Raw genomic sequence first — 24,143 nt, forward strand, 5'->3', positions numbered from 1 at the left:
TTTTGGCGACGGACCGAGAAGGGAGGGGGCGTGAGAGAGAGCGAGGTGCGTGCGCGACATAAACGTTAGAGGGTCCTGAGGGGACGGTTAAAAACCAAAAAAGGGGTTGAGCACTTGAGATCAACATCGAACAGAGCCCCGTCACCTGCTGTCATCCGCGTGTACCGCAGAGAGGGGAGCAGCGGTAGAAAAGATCTGGCAACACTGGCAGGGCAGGAATTCTAAGCACAACACACAAGACCTTAACCAGACTCTAATTGCACGCGCTATTATGTCTTCGATTGTGATAGTGGTTTAAGTTTGACGCTCGTGCTGGTAGACCTGATAGTAGAGCAGAGGAAGACCGCGCTCCCGCGCCTGTCTGGAAAGTCATGAATAGGGAGAACACTGGGGACATCATCGTTCCGCCTGTGTCCGGTGTTGCTGCGCAAACAGCAGTGATCGTCGTGGCCGCCCCGGAGAGCATGGACAACCACGGGGAGAAGCGGCTCGTTGCCAACGAACTATCGGTTTTCTCTTGTCCCGCCGGCAGAGAAGTGCAGCTGGGGGACAGCCGAAACAATTCGCCGCCACAGGAACCGGCTCCGGTGGCGATGCCCACAGTTCACCGGACCACCTCATTTTCTGTTTTGGACATTTTGGACCCAAATAAGTTTACGAGCAAAAAGCATAATCCCAACCGGACAGGCACTGAATTCGCCTTTGGGGAAGAGAACCGTGGAGACGACTCAAACCATGCCTTGGACCAGAAGTCATATGCAGAAGATTACGAACCATGTAAAAAACCTACAGGCTTAATAAGTGAGTATCTCTCCTTTCTTTCCTTCTACATCGACGTAATAGTGTAGGATAAAGTTCATGGTCAATGTAATTATAGGCCTATTACCTCAATATTGTATTAACTCTGTAAGGCTACTATATTACAATGTTATATCTCTCTCGCTCCCCCCTCCTCTCTCTCACTATCTCTCTCTCCAACAGTTTCAACAGCCTAAATAAAAATTAAAAAGCCAGAAAATACATTTTTTTTACATACCTATAGCCTAGATATTTCCATCTAATGTATCGCTGAAATCCTGAAAGGGTGCTTGTCATTAAAGCATTAATGTCAGATGGATAACAGGCGAATAGATTAACTTAATAGCCTATATTCCGAAACTAACTTATGGTGAACTTATTTGGGGCAGAAGTTTCAGCTACAGCCATAGTGCCAGATTTACAGTTAGCTTGGTAGGAGCATATATGCTACTATTTCAATGGAAAGCACAGGAGTTCACATATATATATATTGTTAGTTTTTTTGTTTTGTTGTGTATTTTATTCATTATGGACCAACGTTGAAAATGGTGCATACTATAGCCTATTTAGCTGATTTTGTCACTAAATAGCCTGAGACTAAAGGCTTGTAATATCTAAAGAAAAAAACAATTAAAAGCCTTCGATTACATTTAATTGAAGGTGCCTGGTGAGGTTAAAGTTGCGAGAAAATGGTTGGAATCGGCCTAGAGTGACATGCATGTAACGGCAGATCAATATCCTATTATCGAACAGAGTATATCTCTTTCAGCCAGCTTGGCCACTCGTCTTCAACATCTAAATTATAAGGTTAAAATTCCGATAATTACACTATCAAAAGCTATTATAGTTATTAGGTAAATATTGATTTAAAGTACAGACCTGGATTCATATTTGTCTCAGCTGCTTAAATCTACTAAAATGGCCCCAATGCATTTCAATTGTCTCTCTACTCTTACCTGAAGCCTGGGCAGTAATTTATTAGGTTGGTCTATTTTATTAGATTGGCTTAATAGGCGAGCCTAAACTGGACATGTATCAGTGATGTGTTTCTGAAAAGGTATGTTATTCAATTGAATGTAAAGTCCTATTTGTTAAATGCTTGGTCAATATAACTTCACCTCACAGTTACCTTGCCACAATAAAATCATAGGTACACACAAAATTATGACAATCCATGCCTAACAGACTATTGGACGTGCATACCAGCGCGTAAACGGATTTCTATGGATTTCTGTGTTAGACAATATAAAGTCAATGACATGTCGCAGTCTTCGTAGTTTAAACAAGTAAATACAATTGCCAGTAGGTTATTTTAGAAGAAAGACAACTGATGATGTATTTTTGTGTTCATATAGCATATGATTTTGCTTTGGTGTTTTAAAAAATTTGATTGGTGATCAGTGTCTTGTATTTAAATTAGCCAGACCAGACACAGGCAAGGAACAAGTTAACTGCTCACTATAGTTAAGGGTTGTTGACTTGAAGCAAATTAAGCCAATTTCATTCTCAATCAAATAACGATTAAATGACGGTATACCTATATGTGTAAGGCCATAGCAGAAATGAAGATGTTATTAAAGACTCATACAAATGGTAGTCAGAATGACATGTAGACTATTAATGGTAAAATTATTTGCTGGAAAAATGCCAAGACATTCAATCGATAACATCACACTGAAGACAAACTATTAGCCCATCTCCTTTCTAAATGACGTATTTACAGCTCTATGATGATGAGATAAATACTGTCGTCTTTATTTGGTGATGTGGAGTGGAGAGATAGTGGCCTAGTCATCACTCTGCCTTTTTTGGAAGAGAAGTCTGGTCGGAAAAAGTTATTCTGCATTGACTAATAGCCTACATGGCTTCGAAGGGTGGGAAGTTGTTTAAATATTAGACTAGCTTGTTTAAATTGATGGAATTTCATCTGTTTTTCGAATATAGCCTACTGTAAATAACAAAATTTCCTTTAATGTTTATTTACTTCCAGAGGACGGATTTGTGTTCAGGTCAGACGAGTGTGAGAACGACTTCAACCGAGGATCGCACTCTGACAGCGAGGCTCCGGACGAGTTGTGTAGTGAGGAGAGCAGCAGCGCAGTGACCGGGAACGGTGAAGGGGAACTAGGACACCACGATGACGACGATCATGGGAGCAAGAGCCCAGTGTCTGGTAGTCAGCAGAACCAGCAATCAGAGTCGAATGGACAAAGTCATCAAGCTAAGCCGAAGAGGAAGCGCTCTGGCTCGGACTCAAAGTCTGGTAAGCCTCGAAGGGCTCGGACTGCTTTCACGTATGAACAACTTGTTGCTCTTGAGAACAAATTCAAGTCCACTCGATACCTGTCGGTGTGCGAAAGGCTTAACTTGGCACTGTCACTCAGCTTGACGGAGACCCAGGTCAAAATCTGGTTCCAAAATCGACGAACCAAGTGGAAAAAACAGAACCCGGGAGCAGACACGAGCGCACCGACAGGCGGGGGCGGAGGGGGCCCTAACGGACAGGGTAACGGACTGGGGGGCCTGAGCCCCCTTAGCCCGTCTCCCCCCATGGGCGGTCACCTGTCAATGCACACGGGGTATCCGGGTCACGGGCCGGGTGGGCTGGTGTGCACCACGCAGTTACCCTTCCTTTCCAGTCACGCGGTTCTGTCTCCTTTCATGTTGGGGTCACAGGCGTATGGCGCGCCCGCCTTCTACACCTCACACCTGTAATGAGGCCCACCGTCCCGGAGAACTTTTGACTGAACTAGAAACGTCTAATTTCAGACTGTGTTATACTAACTGACTTGGTGATATTATTTGGTTCACCATGAATTATTTATAGTTTTAAACGGACAGAGAAGCTTGGTCGGACCGGTTTCCCAAGGCACTACGTGCGTCATACGGTCATCGTTAGTGCCTCGTTAGGTTACTATTTGAGGCATTAGCTGAGCAATGGGCAGATACACACACAAACACACACGCACACTTACAAATGTGTCCATGTTGTTGTCAAGGACAAACTACCGATAAAACAAAACCCGCATCTTCACCGCAGGTCGAAGAGGACTTTTCCTAACAATGTATTTTACTTTTTATTTTGATAGAATGTTAATACTCGGGGTCAAAGTGTAAATACAATTGTTAACAAATATATGTTTAGGTTTTAATTCTGAATGCAGTTTTAAAGATTATTAGAAAAAGTTGAAGATAAAAATGACATTATTATGTATCAATATTAAACATTCATTTACATCTGGAATGGCTTGAAATATTGTAAGTACTGTGTAACTAAACTGTGAACGTTTTAAACATGTTTGTTCTCCTATTATTTACTATATTTATTCACTCACTCTAGTTTCCTGGAAACCTATTGGCACTCATGAATGCTCTTTCACTGAATTTGTTTTTGATAAGACAAAAGTATAAGATAATAAACAAGTTCACTTTGCAAACGAATAATTTGATATTGGTATTTAGTAGCATATAGGCGAGATTCTGTTTTGTATCAGTCGATTTATTTTCTCTTTTCTCGCAGCGAATTAAAAATTACACTTTTGGAAATTAAACACCTTATTTCACTTTTTTCTTAAAAGATTGTACGTCTGACCAGTCTATTCCATTTGAACACTGGACTAGGAACATTTTCCAGTTTCAAATATTGATAGGATTGGAAAATACACGTAAAAAAAAGAAAAAGCCTGTATCTGGCTAATTTATTCACGTCATGTAGGCTATGCTATTAGCCTACACCAAGCAGCCAATTATGTTAAGAGCATTTGGCATTTAAGATTGAAGGAACAAATTCAGCCGAATGATTTTGGATTCATTGATGGGTCAGTACATTGACAAAGGCTCCCACGATCGATTGTAAAGGGGGTAAGCCCGTCGTGATAATTAAAACGGAAACTTGTTTTTCAAGACTGTTTAGTGTTCGGTCAAGTGGCCCCGTAAAGATGGCTCCCGATTTGGTGTGAGACACGTTTAAGGAGCGCACAAGCCTGAGATGCGTCTTATTGAAGAACATCGATGAGAGAGACACAGATAGGCCCATACAGACTTGCCACGTTTGCAAAAAGTCAATGCAATTAATTATTGACACAACAAAGAATAGGCCTGGCCTACTATTATTTATAATGAAGGCCTAAAGTACAAACAAACTTGTAAGATTAATGGATTTCTACAAATACAAGGCTTAAAACCCTGTTATGAATAATCGCTATCGCCTTGATTAAGATCATAGCCTATTATTAATTTTAATTACGCTTATCAAAAACCACATACATGAGGGAAATGTAGGTTTGATAAATGCATAGGCTAAGCAATTACACTAAGGCACAAATACAAGGTGACACCGGGTCTAAGACCGAGTTATTTTATTTATACCGGCATGACAACTTACAATAGCCGGGTTTCCCAGATTCGTTAAGAAGCTCTTAACGCTAAGATCGTCTTAAGAACGTTCTAAGGGCGCTCTAGAACGCTCTTAGAACGTTCTTAAGACGATCTTGGCTGGGTTTCCCAGATTTGTTAAGAAGCTCTGAAAGCTAAGAGCTTCTTAGGAACTTTCTAAGAGCGTTCTAGAGCGCTCTTATAACGTTATTAAGAAGCTCTTAGTATTAAGAGCTTCTTAACGAATCTGGGAAACCCGGCCAATATGTCTTCTTGCAGTGCCCCTCATTGGACGTTATTTTGAATGTTGATGTTTCATATCCCATTAATATGAAATGTTTCATTCCATAATAACGTGTGGAGGAATGCTTGTCCGCCAATAGCGCCTAGTGTCTAGCATGCGTCTCCACAGGACACACAGGTTTCCCATATTCGTTAAGAAGATCTTAACGTTCAGAGCTTCTTTGGATCGTTCTAAGAACGCTCTTGAACGCTCTTAGAACGTTCTTAAGAAGCTCTTAGCGTTAAGAGCTTCTTAACGAATCTGGGAAACCCGGCCATTATCAACTGAACATTTAGCCTATAGGATACCTTCTTTAAACTTTTTTGTGGAAATAAAACGAATAATGATTTAGGACGTTGGGCACATGCATGCTTTTATCGCAAAATTAAACAAAGACATTTGATCAACATTTTTGACGCTGGTTTGAATATGCTTATATATAGGTATATATTGTCGAGTTGCTTTTGTATTAAAAAAAAAATATATATACATATATATGCTATATATAAAATATCATCTAAATATTAGCAACATAAAATTTAATTATTATTGGGCCTATGTCAATCTTTATTATTATCGTATTTTATTATTATAGGCCTAATCCAAGTAGGTGTACTAATCGTGGGCTACATATTTTGTTTGCTTCATCATTTAAAGAGTTATTAATTTAGACAGGTAAAGTTTTCCTGTATTTTCCCCAAATTACACATTGACAATCTCAATTGGTATATTCTGTCTAGCCTATGCATGTTTCTTATTATACTTTCTGAATAAGTATCCATGTGACATGCATTGGATATGCAGTCTACTAATGCTCTATAGTGTGTAACCATGTAGCCTACGGTTTGATGTATTTTGCCTTGGAGTCTATGCAGCCTATAGGCGTCTGCCACCAAGCTTCGTCGCCATAGAAAAGTACAGATGTCAATGCAGGAAATATTACAATAGTTTCGACTATCTGTATGTAGCCAGACACACAAAGACGACCAATTGGTGGTTTAAATGATTTGTGGAATATAGGCTACAAAAGACAACCTTAAGTATCTACTTGAACAAATACTTGTATCAGTTGGCAGCATTTTGAAAGAGGCATGCGTGTTCCAGTAGTTTATAAGCTTCTTTTGCTGCTCAACAACTCTAGGTAAAACAATTGAATGAGCCCACTGCTTTGATGTTATGCTTTATTGCTCAGCTGTCAATGTTAAATATTTACTCAATATGAACAGTATTTCGAAGGGAATCAGTCCAAACTGGGTGAATGTCTTGATACCTAAATGTTATGATTGAATAAAACCACATGCAACATGCCCACCTTGTTTAGTTCTCACAGTGGATGCACAACCAATCATCAGGCAAATTTGTTAGCTATATCATCAGTATTCAACTTTAGGGTTTTGACTAAGAGGGAAGGACAGAGGAGATAAATAACAAATATAGATCGGCTGACCAGTTCTAAACTACACACTCAATTTTAACATGTCAAATGTAGAGGACAGCCTGTGTTCATTCTACACTTTTGTACAAAAAAAAGACACTTCAAAAAACAGCAACAAATTCAGATTATCAACATTAATATATTCTTCAAAAATTCCTGAGGACATTACAAAGCCAAACATTTTCGAATTCCAAATAATTTCACAAGTAAAAAATTTATAATTTAATTTGGCAACCATTAAATTATATAAAAAAACATTATTCTAAAATAAATCTCATACATAGACATCAAAATGGCATACAAGTCGAGCATACAAAAGTCGCTACAGTAGTTAAGAGCTGTAGTTAATTGATAGCATAGTTGAACTGGTTTGAAAATTTCTCATGTTTCCGTTTGTCCATTTTGTTCATGACTTCAGTGACTCTCCGCATTGAACTCCTGAACAAAGACACAAGGAGAAATATGAATGAGGTAATACATGAATAAATGAATGAACCCATCATCCATCAAGGTACAAATTCAGTGTCAATTTGAATGACAGGTCTCGATGGACAGTTCAAACATCTGTATGCTGTGTCAGTTGTCTCTCAGGACACAATCTTCCACTTATCTTTCTCTCTCATCATCTCTGGAGTCTGAGAGGCAGCTAGCTGGCTAACTACTCACTTGTTGAAGACCTTCTTCTCCAGGCGTGAGCGGGAGGTGTTGGCGCTTTGTTTGAGGTCACTCAGGTTGGGGTATTTCTTCTTCTTCTTCCCCTTGCCTTTGCCCCGCCCTTTACCGTACATCCTAGAGGACCCCAGGTCCTCCCCGGTAGCAGCCTCGATGTCACGCATCAGCTCAGGGTCCCGCCACTCTAACACACACACATACACACACAGAGATACACACACGCATAAACACGTAGAAACAGACACACAGACACACACAAACACAGACAGACACACACACATAGACACACACACACAAACAAACAAACAAACACATTATCATCAAGGACACCTTCACAACAAAAATGTCTGACATTGCTAAACATTGTGTAAACAGCGTAAACAGCAGTATATCTGTGTCAGTGAGAAGGGTTAGTCGTTCCTGGCCGGTAATCCGAAATCCTGTCCTGCAGGAGGCTGGACCCGTCTGATCTGGTCCAGGTCTATAGAGAATGAGCCAGCATGTTTACAAAGGCTAAATGCGCCTTGGTTGCCTGAACAGCTTGTGTGAACATGCCGTGTGTGCGTGTGTGCAGTGAGTGAGTTAGTTGAGCGTGAGCGTGAGTTTATTGAGGTGTGTGAGCTAGCCAAGGTGTGTGTTGTGGGACTTAGTTAAGTAGGTAGGTAGTTAGTCAAGGTGTGTGTATGGAGGATTCATCTGTACTGTACCCCCCCCCCCCCACCCCCCCCCCCACCCCACACACACACACACACACATACCCCTGCCCCCGAGGAGTGCCCTTGGTGTGTGGATGTTAACTGCTCCATCAGCTCAGCCTCATAACCGCCAACAAACCACACGGTAATTGAAAAAATGTAGTCTATTTTGGTCTGGCATTAGACCCCTCTCAATCACCCCCCCTCCGTACTCCCCCCTCCCCACCCCCAAGTCCCACAAGCCTGTAAAAGAGGGGCCCAGTTTTAGTTACATATTAATTTGGGGAGGTGCGTGCGTCCCTAGGGGTGTGTGTGTCGGAGGAGGGGAGTGAAGGGGTGTCCGTTTTTTGTGTGAGGTGTGAGTGGGGCTGGTGAGGGGGTCGAGGTGTGTGGGTGAGTGTGTATGGGGGGGGGCTCTATTACACAAGGCCCATGATCCCTGAGTGGTTTAAGTCGTGTCTATTGTGTGTTTTGATTCCCAGGCCAGGATGAGAGGGAGAGAGGGATGAGATGAGAGGGGAGGGAGGGAGGGGGGTCTTATTACGTTAATCTGTCTGAAGCCTCTGCACCAGGCCCCTGTCCTCTGTCAACAGCCTCTCTACAGCTCCAGCTGTGGCCCGGGACACACACACACACAGAAACACACTCTACAAACATGGCAGCTGGAAGTCTGCCAGCCCTTTAGGACCGGCAGCAGGACCTCCTAGTGTCTAGTCTGGTGTAAAAGATACCCTGGGATGGCCCTTGGCATTAGCCTGGCATACACACACACACATTATTCAAGTACACACGCAAACACACATATACAGACAGTGACACAAATGGCAAACATGCTACCCTACACAAATATTCACATCCATGTGGGAGTCAGATGGCTGAGCGGTGAGGGAGTCGGGCTAGTAATCAGAAGGTTGCCGGATCGATTCCCTGCCCCTCCAATATGACGTTGTGTCCTTGGGCAAGGCACTTCACCCTACTTGCCTCGGGGGGAATGTCCCTGTACTTACTGTAAGTCGCTCTGGATAAGAGCGTCTGCTAAATGACTAAATGTATGTAATGTAAATGTATCACACACACACACACGTTTACAGCATACAAACCTTCATGCCACACATAACCCATTCCTCTGTAGATATCTCTCTTGTCCACTATCATGCAGCATTCTAGGATGACAATGACACAAACCATCTACGCTATTTATTATCTAAAAGCCATTCTAAAGCTGGCTAAGTATGCTAAGTACGCTAGGTAGGCTAAAGCGGCATCCCCAGCTAGCTAATTATTATCATGGCTTGATGTAAGAAAAGCTCATTAAAATCTGCTTGTGTCTTAATGTGTAAAGACGGATTGTGAGCCTGGTGTCACTGACACGTCAAAGACGTGACTTGTCTGTAGTGCTAACGAGCTAATGTTGTTGCGGTCTGGGCAGGCCTATTCTGAGACAGGAGGGGGTGGACAATGGGGTTAGAAGGTCTGGTAGGCCTGGGGTTGGGACAGCCCCTGGACCCTTTCAAACTGAGACAGACAGCAGTGTGTCTGCGCTCACATTATGAAAGCCAAACCCTGCCCTGGGACTGGGAATGTGGCTGTGAGCGAAACAAAAAAACTATTTGCGTCCGTTAGAGACAAAATCAATATAACGGTGGGAGAGAAAGTGACCACAGGGAGGGCTGATCAGTTGCAGGTGTGTGTGTGCGCACGCATGCACGCGCGCACACACACACACACACAGGTGGTAATGGGGTACCAGCCTGGCCTAAAAGGGGAAAGACAGCATGTGTGTATAGATATATATATATATATATAATTGTGTGTGTGTGTGTGTGCACGCATGTGTTTGTGACAGTGCCTGCATGTCTGTCTGGATGGCTAGGTCTGATGAAGTAGTGGATCAATAGTGTAGTTAGTTACAAAAGATGCTATTTCACAAGCGAGTGGCCAGCAGGCAAGCCAGTCAGACGCCTAGTACCTGTTTGTTAACAAGCCACTGCAGGGAGAGAGACCATATCCTCTGGCTACCTGGCAGTGACACACACACACACACACACACACTAATGGGCTTTTAGCTGGGCCCGGTTGTGCTGGGCCAGGAGAGAGATAGAAGGACAGACAGATCTGTCTATTATCCCTCTATTGGCCATCTCTCCAATTCTATCACCTCATCTTTACCTTAATCAAAAACTCCCTCATCTCTCTCTCCCTTCGTCCCTCCTCTTCCTCCTCAGTTCTGAGCTGGAAGGAAGGACTCTGGGTGCTCTGGGTCCAGCCAGACACCAGGGTGATCATGGCATGGTGTGTGTGTGTCTCACCAGGCTGTTCCTCTCGCCGTTTCCTCTCCTCTCTCTCTAGGCGTGCGGCGTCCTCGGGGTAGGTGGGGCGGCCTAGGTCGTCACGGGGCACGATGACACCATGGAACGGACACTACACACACACACACACACACACAGGTCAACTTGCCACCAAACAACTGTACATGTCTGCCTTTTTCCAGGTGTGTGTGTGTCTGACCTTGACCCTGTCCTGGCGTTCACACCGCGCCCCGTTGGACAGGGGCGCCCTGCAGCTGTGTGTGACGGGGGTGAAGCGCCCAGCGAAGGTGATGTAGCGAGACTTCATCTGGGCGCTCAGCTCCGGGTTCTCCACCTCCTCCTCCACCTCGTTAGGCACCCAGAACTGGTGCTGGGAGGAGTACCTGGAGGAGGAGGAGAAACATGAGGAGGCGGAGAAGAGGAGGAAAAGGAGCATGAGGAAGAGCATGAGGAAGAGGAGAAGAGGAAGAGGAGGAAGGGGAGCATGAGGAGGAAGAGCATGAGGAGGAGGAGGAAGAACATGAGGAGGAGAAGAGGAAGAGGAGGAAGGGGAGAAGGAAGAGGATAAAAAGGATGAGGGAGAGGAGGAAGATGAGAAGTGCTTTAACACTCTACGGCTCCAAAGGTTGAGCTCAATAATTGAAAGAAAGCCTCCATTGCCAAGACATCGCACTACAGCCATTGAATCCACTGAGGCCTCTGACAACAGCACCCTCTCGTGGACACATACAGCGACTGCAATCAGAAACCAAAACGCCAAGCAGCAGCTCTCCCAGAGACCACAAAGCACCACTGTCATCTCAACCAGCAATGTGATTATTGTGGACGGAAGGAAGAAGCAAGAATAATGCTGCAGTAGTAATATAAGGCTGTGGATATAATATGTACATGGTGCCCGAACGGTATATATGTATTGATAATATCCATCTCATATAGGTTGACTAATGGTGAGTACTTGATGATCTTTCCAGCGGTGGGCTGCTCCTGGCCCCAGTAGTACAGGTCCAGACCGAAGGGGACGACAGGGACGTCAGCCTGGCCCTGGCTGGACCCTGGGACTGCATCATTGGACGAGCCTGCTGTCTGCTGCTCTGGACCTGCTGAAACGCTATTCATACAGAGAGAGAGCATTTATACTGGTGGCTTGAGAGAGAACAAGAGGAGGGTGGAGGGGAGGGAGAGCAGAGAGTTACCAGGCCTGTGGGAGGCGCTGTCTGAGGAGGCTCAGTGTGGCAGCAGCACAGGTCGGGTCCTGCTCCTCCTCCAGGGCTCTTCTCTTGCTCCTAGGGAGCGGCTGGGCGTCCTGGGGAGGAGCCCGGGGCTGGGGCCGGGATGAGGCTGGCTTCTTGCTGCTGGAGGAGCTGGTGGAAGGTTCAAGACCTGGTGGGGAGGGCGGGAGGGGGCCAGGGTGACAACAACACGTCTAGAAATGAGCTGTTGCAGACCCCTGGGTGGTCTAGCGTGTGTGTGGAAGTCAGACAGGGCTTAGGGCTGGAGATGAGATCAAGGACAACCTATAAGCCAGCAGCTTGCCCCAAACAACCCCACAGCCTGCCAGGCCAGATCAGACCAGGCTAGACCAGGCCAGGTCAGACAATATGAATGGCAATCCAACACAGCAGTTGTTACCTCAGAGAACAGACTGGCTGACAGGTCAAACAGTACCTCTCCTCTCTCCAATAAAAGGAGCCAGAGAGTGTGATAAAAAAAAAGACAGCCGTGCTACAGACGGCAAGTATAACACACCTAATGCAGTGCCAGTCAGTAAAATACTGCTACTTTGACACTCCACCTCCCCACAGTGACCCTGCTGCCCCATCCAGCCACCACAGTTCAGCCGAATGCATTTATAAACCTGCCCGCTCCCATGTACAAGTAGCCCACCCCCTACCCCTTGGCCACCATCACTCCAACACATCACACCATCCTTCCATCCCTCTGAATTACCACACCATCCTTCCATCCCTCTGAATTACCACACCATCCTTCCATCCCTCTGAATTACCACACCATCCCTCCATCCTCCCCTACATCGAGGCCCAGCTGAAATACTACCAAATACTTTCTTTTTCTCTTTAAATTGACCAAAATGGTAGCTATTTGTCTGCAGCAGTAAAGTAGCAGGTGTTAAAGAGATAGATCAATAGGAGGAAATAGAGAGGGCCAGTGGGCTGGCCTGGGGAGAGAGAGGAGGAGAGAGAGAGACAGAGAGAGAGAGAGAGAGAGAGAGAGAGAGAGAGAGAGAGGAGGAGGGAGACAGAGAGAGAGAAACAGAGAGCGAGAGAAAAGAGGGAGACAGAGAGCGAAAGAGACAGAGGGAGAGAGAAGGGGAAAGAGCCAAGAGAAGGAAGTAAGGGAGAGAGAATTAAAGAGAGTGAAAAAGAGAGAGGGAGGAGAGAGAGAGTATTGATTTTCCTGAGTTCAGCAGGCCTTGTAATTAAAATGTAAATTTGAAAGAGAGATAACGTCCTGACAGGAGAAGCAGGATAAAGGGATAGATAAGAGATCAGCCGTGAAAAGAGCAGAGCACAGAATGGAGGAGAGAGAAGGAGAGAGAGAGGGGGGGGGGGGCGGAAAGAAGGTAGGGGGGAATAAAAGAAAGAAATAGGAGCTGAAGAAAAGAAGTGAGGCCGAGTGCTTTGTGATCTGGGTCCCTACAGATGAAAGCCGGGCTCTGAAAAGACAGACAGCCAGGAAGACTGTCCATAAAGAGATAACAAATATCTATATTTTTTAATTCTCAAAAACATCGTCAGTATCTATCATATTATATCCACCTGAGACACAACTCATTATGACAGAGGGACAGTTGATAGTCTGACATTCCTCTGAGACAGTGGCAGACTGACAGGATATCTGTAATGACACGCGCACACACATTCACACAAGTTTGTGTGTAAGGCTGCCAGGTGTTTTGCAAAAGCACCTTCAGTCTGCTACAACAGATCTATCTACCCTCGCTCTCTCTTAAAATACTGTATACACAAGAGGACCTCAATATAATTGTATAACTTCGAATTCCAGTGTTAGCGGTGTGTATGTGTGTGTGTGTGTGTGTGTGTGTGTGTGTGTGTGTGCAGGGGAGGATGTGTCCCAGGTCTAGGCAGTAGAAGGTGCAGGTACAGGTAGTAAATTACAACAGGCCTAATGGGACCTCATTAAGAGGGTGGCATTGTTAATTTGGCATGGCCTCTATAGATCATTACATAGCTCACTAATCAAACCCAGCCTGGCTCTGGAGACACACACACACACACACACACTGACAGAAACCACACCATTACTGTCAACACACAGGAGGAATGTCTCGGTCTAACTCTAGACTTGACCAGAGCAGGTTCAAACAAAGACACGAAACAACATTTTCAGAGCGGGGTCGTTGCTCCGGTGACAGGTGCAGTGGGCAGCACTGCGCTCCGTAGCACCTGGGCTAACAGTCTGCTGAGAGGGAGCGTGGCTGGCCGACCGCACACACTGACCCCTGACCACAAGTCAGCCTTCCACAAACAAACACACTTTAAGGGGCATTCCTTCACACCTTCTCTCTGTTAATCCGTGCCTGTCCGCTGCAAGAAAGTGTGTGTGTGTGTGTGTGTCTGTGTGTGTTATGGTCTCCAGGGGCCAGGGTGAGATCTTATGAAGATTACTACGATGGCAGGTTCTCCTTATTGCTGTTTGTTTGTCTCTTGTTTGTGCACGTGTGTGTGTGTGTAAGTGGCCCTCCAGCTAAGTCAACTTACCGTACTCCTCTCTTAGATGCTCTGGAATGTGGGGTTCAAAGCCTTCCTTCTCGGGCACCTCCTCGAAATCCTCATCTTCATCATCCGATGCTCTCATCTGAAGGGTTGAAAGAGGCGTTTAACTTTGTCATACATAACCCCACCCCTTCCGACGGCCCACTCTGAGGTTTCCTCGCACCCATCGAGACAGCCCCCCACCCCCCCACCCCTACACCTGTGCCCACACAAGCACCAGTCTATCCTATCAGCCCGGCTAAGTCTAACTCCTGGGTCTCAGCCTGGATCAGTCGAACTGTTGAAAAGGGGGGTTTACTCCGTCTTGCAGGCAGGGAGTGGGATCTAGTATCTGGGATGGAGAGATGAGAGGCTGGAGGGAGTGATTGGAGGAGTGTGTGTGTGATAAGGAGGCTGGCCAGAGAGAGGTCAGGTCCACAGAGGTAAGCTGCCTTTCGCCTCTCAGGAGGTAGACTGGAAATCCAACACACTCTCACCTCCAGATATACCAAACACACCCGCTCATGCTATCGCAGCACACACAACAAAGGGTAACTACTCGACACAGCTTTCGACAAAAATGTGATGTTCGTGTTCGTGTTCAGACACATTGGCTGGTCTTTTTGACGTGATTTTTTCTGGTCTTTTCAGTGAAAATACAGTGTAAAAATAAATAAGAATGATGAACCTACTGTCTACTGGGCGTCAAACTCTTCAGCTTACATGAACTGTGTCAGGCTACGGTTAGAGACTGTGTGTGGCAGTATTCTGTCGCACACCCATGCAGCACACACACCCACACATGTTAGGGAAGGTGTATGTGGCTGTCCCTCTGCGCGAATCGACAGGGCGAGCTGGAGCAGCTGACCTGTGGTACCGCCCCTCCCTGTGGTCTGCAGCTACAGCAGATCTTACTAACCTCGCTCAGGTAAATGAGCTCCATCAATATAGTCGGAAGAGCAATGAGATGAACTAGAGAGAGAGAGAGAGAGAGAGAGAGAGAGAGAGAGAGAGAGAGAGAGAGAGAGAGAGAGAGAGAGAGAGAGAGAGAGAGAGAGAGAGAGAGAGAGAGAGAGAGAGAGAGAGAGAGGAGAGAGAGAGAGAGAGAGAGAGAGAGAGAGAGAGAGAGAGAGAGAGAGAGAGGAATTTATGACAGGGGAAAAGGTCTCTTTATTTTCTTACTATTCTCTCCTGCTCATCCCTCTGTTCCGTTATCTTTTCCCATCCTCCCCCACAGTACAATGACCTCCTATCCCATCCTTTTCTCCCCCTTCACTCCTCCACCCCTCGTCTAAGGTTTTGCCCTCTTCCTTCTTCCTCTCTGTCTCTTTCTCCCCTTTTCTTCTTCTCCTCCCATACTCTTTCCCCCCCTCCCCATATTATCTCTCCTCTCTGCTCTTCCTAGAAGGGACTTCACATCAGTGCTAAACAGAATTTATGCCTTTTAATTTCCTCTAAAGGTAGTTAACCATTCCTTGTGCTACAATGCATAACAGAACGTGTTTAAATCTCGGGGTCATTTTCATAAACACTCCACATAGCGCCCGTAACCTTCACTCTGGAATGCTGTGTAGCGGCAAACTGTTCTCGCTCGCACGCTCTCACACATACACACTTTCATTCAGCTTAATTGCGTCCATGATAACACCTGCGTCTGCTACGAAAAGAAAGAGAGGGCAAACATGACTTTTCCTTTCCTTCTTTTCTTTGTGAGAGCGTGTGTTTATTAGCGTGTGGGCACAATGTTGACAGTGGCATTTTATGATCGTTGCTCTCTAGTACTACCCATCATGTAGAGATACAGAGAAACAGAGAAAGGGAGGGAGAGAGACTGAGAAATGGAGAGAGAGAGAAGCAGTGGATTAAAGCACAGGGAGAATCACAGAGGACGCATCCGCCTGCTCTGAATATTACAGACGGGGATGTTAATAAATTAAATCACACTTAATTAAACCACTTAATTTTACAACACTAACAATTCAATTACAGCATAATTAACCCATAATTACCACTCTGTATATTCCGAAAGAGACAGAGTGACAGAGAATGGGAGAGAGAGAGAAAGGGGGGGAGAGAGACTGCTAGGCATCGAATGCACTAAAAGAAAAAGCTTGTATTTCTTTTAATGCAATGAAACATTTAATTACATAAATATCCCAATTAGAATTTGGTGCAAAATATTTGGCAGTGTCATCAATCAAATAGCACCCTAAAAAATACTTACCCCTGAAAAGAACTCCCAGTGCCAGCTAGTCAGCCTAACTAACTAGTAACCACCTGGCACACATCCTTCTCAGACGAACACCAAACAAAATAAACAAAATACCAAAACTAACACGTCTATGTGGCGCACTGAGAAAATGAAAAGAAAAACACAAAAACAACGATCGAGCCCATAGAGATTATGAAATGCCTGAATATCTATCTAAAGCAGAGATTGACTCTCACTCTGGAATGAAATCCAAACAATTGAATGAATGTTTTATAACTGATTGTCTAAGTTCTTGATATGTGTTGACCCTTCACTGTGGACTGCTTTGGCAAAACCTTTTACATGAACAATCATGCCAATAAAGCACATGGTACTGAAAATAGGGAGAAAGACAGAGAGAAAGAGAGACTAGAGGCCAAAAGGACAACAAATGAGGACAGACCACACAAACTAGAAAGACAGTGTCTCAGTTTGTGATGAGACTACCATAGATTATTAAACGCTTGCTAATCTATTAATCAACCAATACCGATGACAGTTGATCAAGGACACTTTCGATACAACAAGCTTGATCAACAACAAATACTGAAAACGTTTGATACTGAGTAAACACACACACACACACTACCCCACCCAAGTTTGATACAATCACTGAATACACAGCAACACACATTCACATGTACGAGATAGAGAGAAAGAGACACAGAGAAAGGGAGGGAGAGAGAAGGTGCTTCCCCCACTCCTACACAAACTTTCTCTACATTTGTCCCTAACACAGACCCAGTTATTTACCTTCTGTGGAGGGTGGGGGGGGGGGGGCGTGACAGTTGCAGAGCAGGAGATTGTACTTTTGTTTATCCCGGCTGTCCCCTTCTACCGCAGGGCAGTTATTCCTCCACTGATAGATCCCTTTACTACACCCCCACACACACACTACCACCTGCACAACAAACATTACTTTACTTTTAATTCACCTTAATTCTGGGGTGATAAAATCTGTGGTGTCGTGGAGAGGTGACAAAGCTGTAACTCTTGTACAAACAGAGGAGGAGGGAATTAGCTTTTATATAGAAACATTTTGCTGACACAAACACAGTTAAAATATGGCCTCCGTTCCTCACGCACTCCTTTGCATTTAAACCAACCAGTTTCTTATCCGGCGAGGAGAGAGCTCACCACCATTTCTCCTTTTTACAAAATACCGGAGGAAAGTTTTCTTGTGTGGGGAGATAAACTAGCAGTGCTAACTAAAGCACTAGGATGTAGCACAGAAGGCTGAAGCTTAGCACTGCAGCCTCTGCTGAGCCTGCAAACAATACCGGCTGGGAAACCTCCCTGGGTGTTTCTCCATCTCTGTCTCTGGGTGTCTCCCTTCATCCTTTTCTCACTGTCTTTATCCTGCCTCAATCTATCTATCGATGTATCTATCTATCCATTCATCGATCCATCCATCTATACCTTGGTATGTTTGGGATTGATAAAACATTCCCCACCACTCCTGTTATGTTTGTCTCCCGCAGCAGCAGTATTGAGCGTGTGTCCCACCTCGGTCCCCTTGCCCGGGTCGGAGGCCTGGATAATGAGTGTGTTTAAATAACACAACACACTCCTGCAGGGTAAAGGACCTTTCTGCCCTCCTCCCTCCATCCCTCACCTCAGCCCCCCCTCCATACATCCTGTATGGTCTAATTAAGTCTCTAAAGCATGTCTATTGCTCCACCCAGGCCCCCCCCCCCCCCCTGCCCCTACACGCCCCAGCCAAGCGCTCCCCCTTAAGTAACTCTGTTATCCTTTTAAAAAATGATCGCCGAGGGCCGCCTCGGACAACTGAACTCTCAACTTCATTTGTCTCTTGGCAAGTTTGATGGCTATGCGTTTAAAAACCCATTCAATCTTATAAACTAAAAATTAAATGTGCTCAGCTGTGATGGTCTTCTGTGCATCTGCTATTTATATGCTAATAACCCCCTCCACTCTGGAAGCTCCAGCAAATTATTACAGCAAACCAATAACTCAGGTGTATGGCCTGGTTGGTGCGGTGGCGGGAGGGAAGGGGGGTGGAATGAACCATCGTACGCTGTCAGAAGGAAGGAGGGAGGAAGGGAGGGAGGACACAGAGACCTGCTGGAGGTGAAGAAAAAAAACGAAAAGTTGTTCTCTATTGTCTCTGCAGACAAGTTAATACTCTGCTCTGAAACAGCATTCGGGCTGTGAATACACACATACGCACGCAAACACACACACACACACACATTAGATTACATTCTACATTACCATGCAGGGAGATGGGCCAGTGTGAATATTGCCAGGCTTTAATGCGGCCAGGGTATTATCTCAATGCGTTTACATCCCCCCACATAACAAAATGTAGCAGAATGAGATGGGTTTCGGTCCGCAGGAGAGCCCAGCAGCATCATGGGAACGTTAGCTAATGAATATCTCCATCACACATATATGTAGCTGCTGTTTGATTGGTTCAGTGCCCAGGAGGCCATGACCAAATATGGTGTGTTATTCCAGCGGTGGCGTTTGATAGAAAGAGGCCTTCCTGTCAGGAAGTAATGAGGTGAGAAAAGACCCAGACTCAGGAAATAAGAAGGGAGAGGCTGGGACAGAGGCTGGGGAAGAGAGGCCATGGAAGAGGCCAGCGAGAGAGGATTGGAGTGAAGGTGAGACAGAGAGACTTGGAGGAGCATTACTAAAAGGTAGCATAGAGGCTGGTACAGTCAGGCTTCTGGGAGTGAGGCTGGAGGACAGTCAAGAAGGATATTCGGAGAAGGAATGGATGGGTGCAAAGAGAAAGAGAGAGATGGTTTAAGGGATCATGGGACCCGCCAAAGGTAATGAGGCCTGTCCCAGGTCTCAGTAAAGGGGGGCTTGATGATTATACTTACTCTCTAAGACCCATGGGGTTTTTCTACCATCGACACCCCCCCCCCCCCCCCCCCCCCCCCCCCCCCCCACACACACACAACCCTGACTGGTCTCCCCAGGGACATCCACTGCTGGGGCCAGTCTGGTCAGCTGACACATTAGCTTACATCTCCATCTCCTCAGCCACACAGACAGCCAGCTTATAGACCTGAACTTCAAGTCTCACACACACACCCACACACCTCCTCATCATTACTGCCAGTTACCCTAACGCAAACTGTCACGACCAGCCCCACCTACCTTTAGCCCTAACACACTTGTCACACAGTTAACATCCCTATCATGGATGAAAGAGGGAGTGCCCTCTTATTCACACACACAACATCAATGATGTTTCTCCGTAGCCTGATAAGATGCCTTATCGTAGGTAAACAACTGCATATCCTAGAAAGCTGCACGTTTAACGGCCTGCTGCTACAGGGACGGGGCACATTTGTCAGATTAACACAAAAACACACATACACAAACACACTGGCAAACACCGTAGTGACCAGGAGAGGAGAGAAGAGGAGAGAAGAGATGAGTGGAGGAGACGAGTGGAAGAGAGGAGAGGACTACTGTCAGCAAGTACATTAAGTGTCCTGTTGTTTTCCTTCACTCTTTCTCTTTCATGTAAATCCTTCCCACAGGACAGAGTCAGGCTGCTGATTCCTCCATTTTCCCTCCAATCAGAGCCCAGTTTATTGAGTCGCTGAAAGCAATCCCCCAGCGTGTCACCATGGCGATAAAAGGAATAAAGTAATGGAATGCTTTTAAGGGTAAAAAGGAAAAACTAATTATGATAAAGGGCTTTAAGTTGTAGCTTTATCATAGCGCGGGGATGCTTGCATGGAGAATGGGTGCTGGCAGTGATAACCCTTTAGAGCGAGATGTGGGCTGCTTTGTCACTGTCACCGCTGGCTGGCTCCCCCTTGCACCCCTCCTACCCGACAGACTGGCATATCAGCTGTCATTATGAGACGAGCACTCATAACTACAGCTGCTAAGGATGGAGGGAAGGAGGGGAGGAGGGAGGGAGAGAAAGAGGACAAGACAGAGAGCAGAGCAGAGCAAGAGAGGGACGGATGGAGGGAAGGGTTGGGGAGAAAGAGGTAAATAAAGAGAGTGGAATGGAAAAAAGAGGCAGTGGCGGAGATGAAGAGGTAGAGACACGGGCTTCCTCCCAGCGCTCTGTCCCTCAACCCTCAGCCTCTCTTCTCCCTGACGTCCCGACTCTTTTATTACAACTGTCCATCCCTGTCTTCCCTGGAGCTCTCACTCTATTATCCTGCTTTCAGTCCCGCTCCTTCTGTTCTCTCCTCCCATCCTTCTCCCCCTGCTCCCTCCTCCTGTTCTCTCCTCCCATCCTGCTCCTTCTACTGTGTCCACCTGTTCTCTCCTCCCAGCCCTGCTCCCCCTGCTCTCTCCTCCTGTTCTCTTCCCCCAGTCTTGGACCTCCAAGCCTTGCTATTCCTCCCAGCCCTGCTCCTCCTGCTCTCTCCTCCAGCTCTTTCTGGCTGTTCTCTCCTCCCAGCCCTGCTCCTCCTGCTCTCTCCTCCTGCTCTCTCCTCCTGCTCTCTCCTCCTGCTCTCTCCTCCTGCTCTCTCCTCATGCTCTCTCCTCATGCTCTTTCCTCCTGCTCTCTCCTCCTGCTCTCTCCTCCTGCTCTCTCCTCATGCTCTCTCCTCCTGCTCTCTCCTCCTGCTCTCTCCTCCTGCTGTTCTCTTTCCCCAGTCTTGGACCTCCAAGCCTTGCTATTCCTCCCAGCCCTGCTCTCTCATTTTGCTCCTCCTAATAGCCCTGCTCCTAGCGGAAAGTGCCGCTCCCCTCTCTGTAGGACATCCAGACAAATCCTAAGAGAAGTTCACTGCATTTTCTCTTCTGTGAGATCAGAAGAATGTATTATTACACTGTGCAATATTGCCCTCTTCTGGTGAGGTTTCTACATGCTGCCTATGTGAATTACCATCCATTGAGCACCCCGGGTTGGTGCATGTTTGTACTTACCACTTTACGGTGCCTGGTGCAGTAGTCTATGTGCAGGTCCTGGTGTTTTCTGATGGCAGTCTCTAAAGCCTTCTTCAGGTCCAACGCCTGTCTTAACAACTGATCCTGACCCCCTGCTCTGGTAAACACCTGGAGACACACACACACAGGTATGCATACACACACAAAGTAATGAATTGTCTTTAGGCTGCAATATGGTATTCCATTGGTTCAGTTTTGGAGTTCCACCTGGACACACACACAAACCCCTCACCTGGACCCAGGACTTGACAGCAGGCAGGTGTTTGGAGCTAATCAGCTTATGGAGATCCTTAACCGTGGTTACCACAGCCTCATTCTCTTCCGTCTCTTTCAGACGCAAATCTGAAATGAGGTGGGTAACAGTGAGTGTGTGGCCTTGTGTGTGTGTGTTTGTACAGTACGTGTGTGTGTGTGTGTGTTCACCTGTGGAGAGGTTGAGGTCTAGACTGTATTTGTGAGAGAGGAGGCCTGTGTTCCGTATGAAGGCGTCTTCATCCACAACCTCATCCATTTCACTCTCTTCGTCGCTAGACTCCTTCTCATCCCTCTCTTCGTGCAGGTCTTTGCTGCAGCAAGGCTGTTCATCAAGGTCTATGGAGGAAACTTCTGTCCCATCATGGGTCCCCTTGACCGAACACCTTTTCTCATTGGTAGATTCTGTCATCTCATTTGCTGGCTTTGAGGACTCTGAGCTCAGATTGGTTGATACTGGTGTTTCAGAGGCTGGTTCTGTGTTTGGATTGACTGGTGCCTCCCAAACAGAGAGGTCAAACTCAGAGGGCAGTAGCAGCTTCATACAGGTGTCCATCTCAGTCAGACACTCTTGTATCTCCTCACAGGACTCTGCAAACACCGAGGGGTCAAGGGTCACATTTATGACTGACTGAATTCTCTAAATAGCACGTACAATACATTTTTGGTTGGAGCAAGAAAGTCCAGTTTTTAAGTTTCATGGCTGAGTGCAGGTAGTCATATGACAGGAGAGGCATACCTTCCATGTCCATGGTGGCCTTCTCAACCTTCTCCTTGTAGATCCTGTCAAGCCTTCTCTGCTTCTCCTCCTCTCTCTTCCTCTCCGCCAGAGTCCTGGCCTGGACATCATTGAAGTCCACCTAGAGCGGGAGGAAGAGGAAGAGGGAGAGGAAGAAGGAGAGGGAGAGAGAGCGCGTTGGCAGGTGTCCTTGACTCTCTGGATAATGGAGCGTGGCATATCCTCTCACCTTCTTGACCTGTTTCAGGAAGTGGTACCCCAAGGCCAGCTTCTTGTAGGCCTCTCCGTATGAGGCATGCCAGGCCTGAATCGTCTGAATGGCCAGGGTCTTCAGCTTACGAGCTACCTCTACATTAGCAACATAAAATAGCACACGTCACACTTTGTGAACAAGGATTTTTTTTGTTACTGAGCATGGTGCCATTAAAAAAGAGACAGTGGCGGGACAGTAAAGCCCAATTTAAGACTAAGCCGTGTGAGAACATAATATTTTCATTGCATATTATATTGACTGTATGGAATTGGATGTTGGGATGTTGGACATTGCGCTAACGACCCAATGAGGATAGTGTTCAGGTTACCTTTAGGTGGGGGGAGCGGCTGGTCGGAGTCTGTCTCCACGGTGAGGTCCAAAAAGTCCTGGAAGTCGGAGACGAGAAGCAGGCGGAAGTGGTGCGAACGGGAGAAGAGCTCTGCGGCCATGTGGAAGGCAGAGAGGCGGATCTCAGCATGCTCCTGAGCCAGCTGAGACATCAGCAAGTTGTAGACATGCTCAATGTAGTCGTTAGAGGCTCTGAGAGAAGACACCACAGTACAGTACATTCAGTAGGCTACAGTACAGCACATTCAGTAGGCTACAGTACAGAACAGTACAGCACATTCAGTAGGCACAGTACAGTTTTAGATGCTCTGGGAGAGGAGAGTCAGGTTACAGTAAAGTATCATGGTATGAACGTGTCATTTTTATTTTATTTATCAGACACTCTACAGCAGTGTTTCTCAACCCTGGTCCTCAGGACCCACTGTCCTGAATGTTTTAGATATTTCCCTACTCCAACACACCTGATTCAAATGAATGTTCATTATCAGGCTTCTGCTGAGCTTCATAACGACCCATTCATTTGAATCTGATCTACAGTGTACAGTAAAGTAGTCATTAGAAACGCTTTAAGATGAGAATCAAACCAGAGTTGAGTAGACTAGACTAAGACAAGACTAGACAAGTAATTGTATTTCTTCCAAGTTCCTACTTGCATAGCTTCTTGAGCTCCTTCATCTTGTCCTGGTTTAGCTGGGGCTCTCCAGAGGTAGTAAGCTCCTCCACCAGCCCAGACAACTGGTCTCTCAGGGCATAATCCATCGCTCTGTAATCTGACAAAAAGTCAGACAGTAACCAACCACATCACATATAAGCAGCTAGCAACTGGCATGTAAACAAAGAAATACATCTGTCTGTTGACGAGTTCGTTTCTACATACCAACTCCAGGGCATCACGTACGTGTACAAGGCTTAGAGTACAGCTTCTGGACTGAGACAACAGTGTCAAAACATCATAGCTAAGTCATTTAGCGAGCTGGTGAATCTGAAATACATCATAGATCTCCCGAGTATCTCTGATTTCTACGGCTAGACTGTGCTACGGGGCGGGGTGCGCATGCGTTCACTGAGCGGAGACGTGAACCTGTTTGGGCGTCGCGT

The 24,143-nt window shown here is 46.0% G+C and overlaps 2 protein-coding genes across 2 annotated transcripts; one reads left to right on the plus strand and one right to left on the minus strand.

Annotated features, from left to right (window-relative positions):
* Positions 1-371: 371 nt before the first annotated feature.
* On the plus strand, positions 372-3,513 carry nkx1.2lb (NK1 transcription factor related 2-like,b). The gene is made up of 2 exons (XM_047024623.1): positions 372-801; positions 2,789-3,513. Exons 1-2 carry the CDS (start codon positions 372-374, stop codon positions 3,511-3,513), a joined length of 1,155 nt encoding a protein of 384 aa, XP_046880579.1.
* Positions 3,514-6,627: 3,114 nt separating this feature from the next.
* uvssa (UV-stimulated scaffold protein A) lies at positions 6,628-24,124 on the minus strand. The gene is made up of 15 exons (XM_047018204.1): positions 23,923-24,124; positions 23,695-23,815; positions 23,026-23,237; positions 22,674-22,792; positions 22,445-22,565; positions 21,877-22,296; positions 21,686-21,795; positions 21,433-21,561; positions 14,307-14,403; positions 11,760-11,946; positions 11,522-11,674; positions 10,766-10,949; positions 10,567-10,678; positions 7,557-7,746; positions 6,628-7,328 (listed from the first exon to the last, which is right to left on the minus strand). The coding sequence occupies exons 2-15, from the start codon at positions 23,802-23,804 to the stop codon at positions 7,235-7,237; spliced, it is 2,238 nt and encodes a 745-aa protein (XP_046874160.1). The 5' UTR covers positions 23,805-23,815; positions 23,923-24,124; the 3' UTR covers positions 6,628-7,234.
* Positions 24,125-24,143: the final 19 nt, after the last annotated feature.

Source organism: Hypomesus transpacificus, chromosome 1, assembly GCF_021917145.1.
Source record: "Hypomesus transpacificus isolate Combined female chromosome 1, fHypTra1, whole genome shotgun sequence".
Taxonomy (NCBI): Eukaryota; Metazoa; Chordata; class Actinopteri; order Osmeriformes; family Osmeridae; genus Hypomesus; species Hypomesus transpacificus.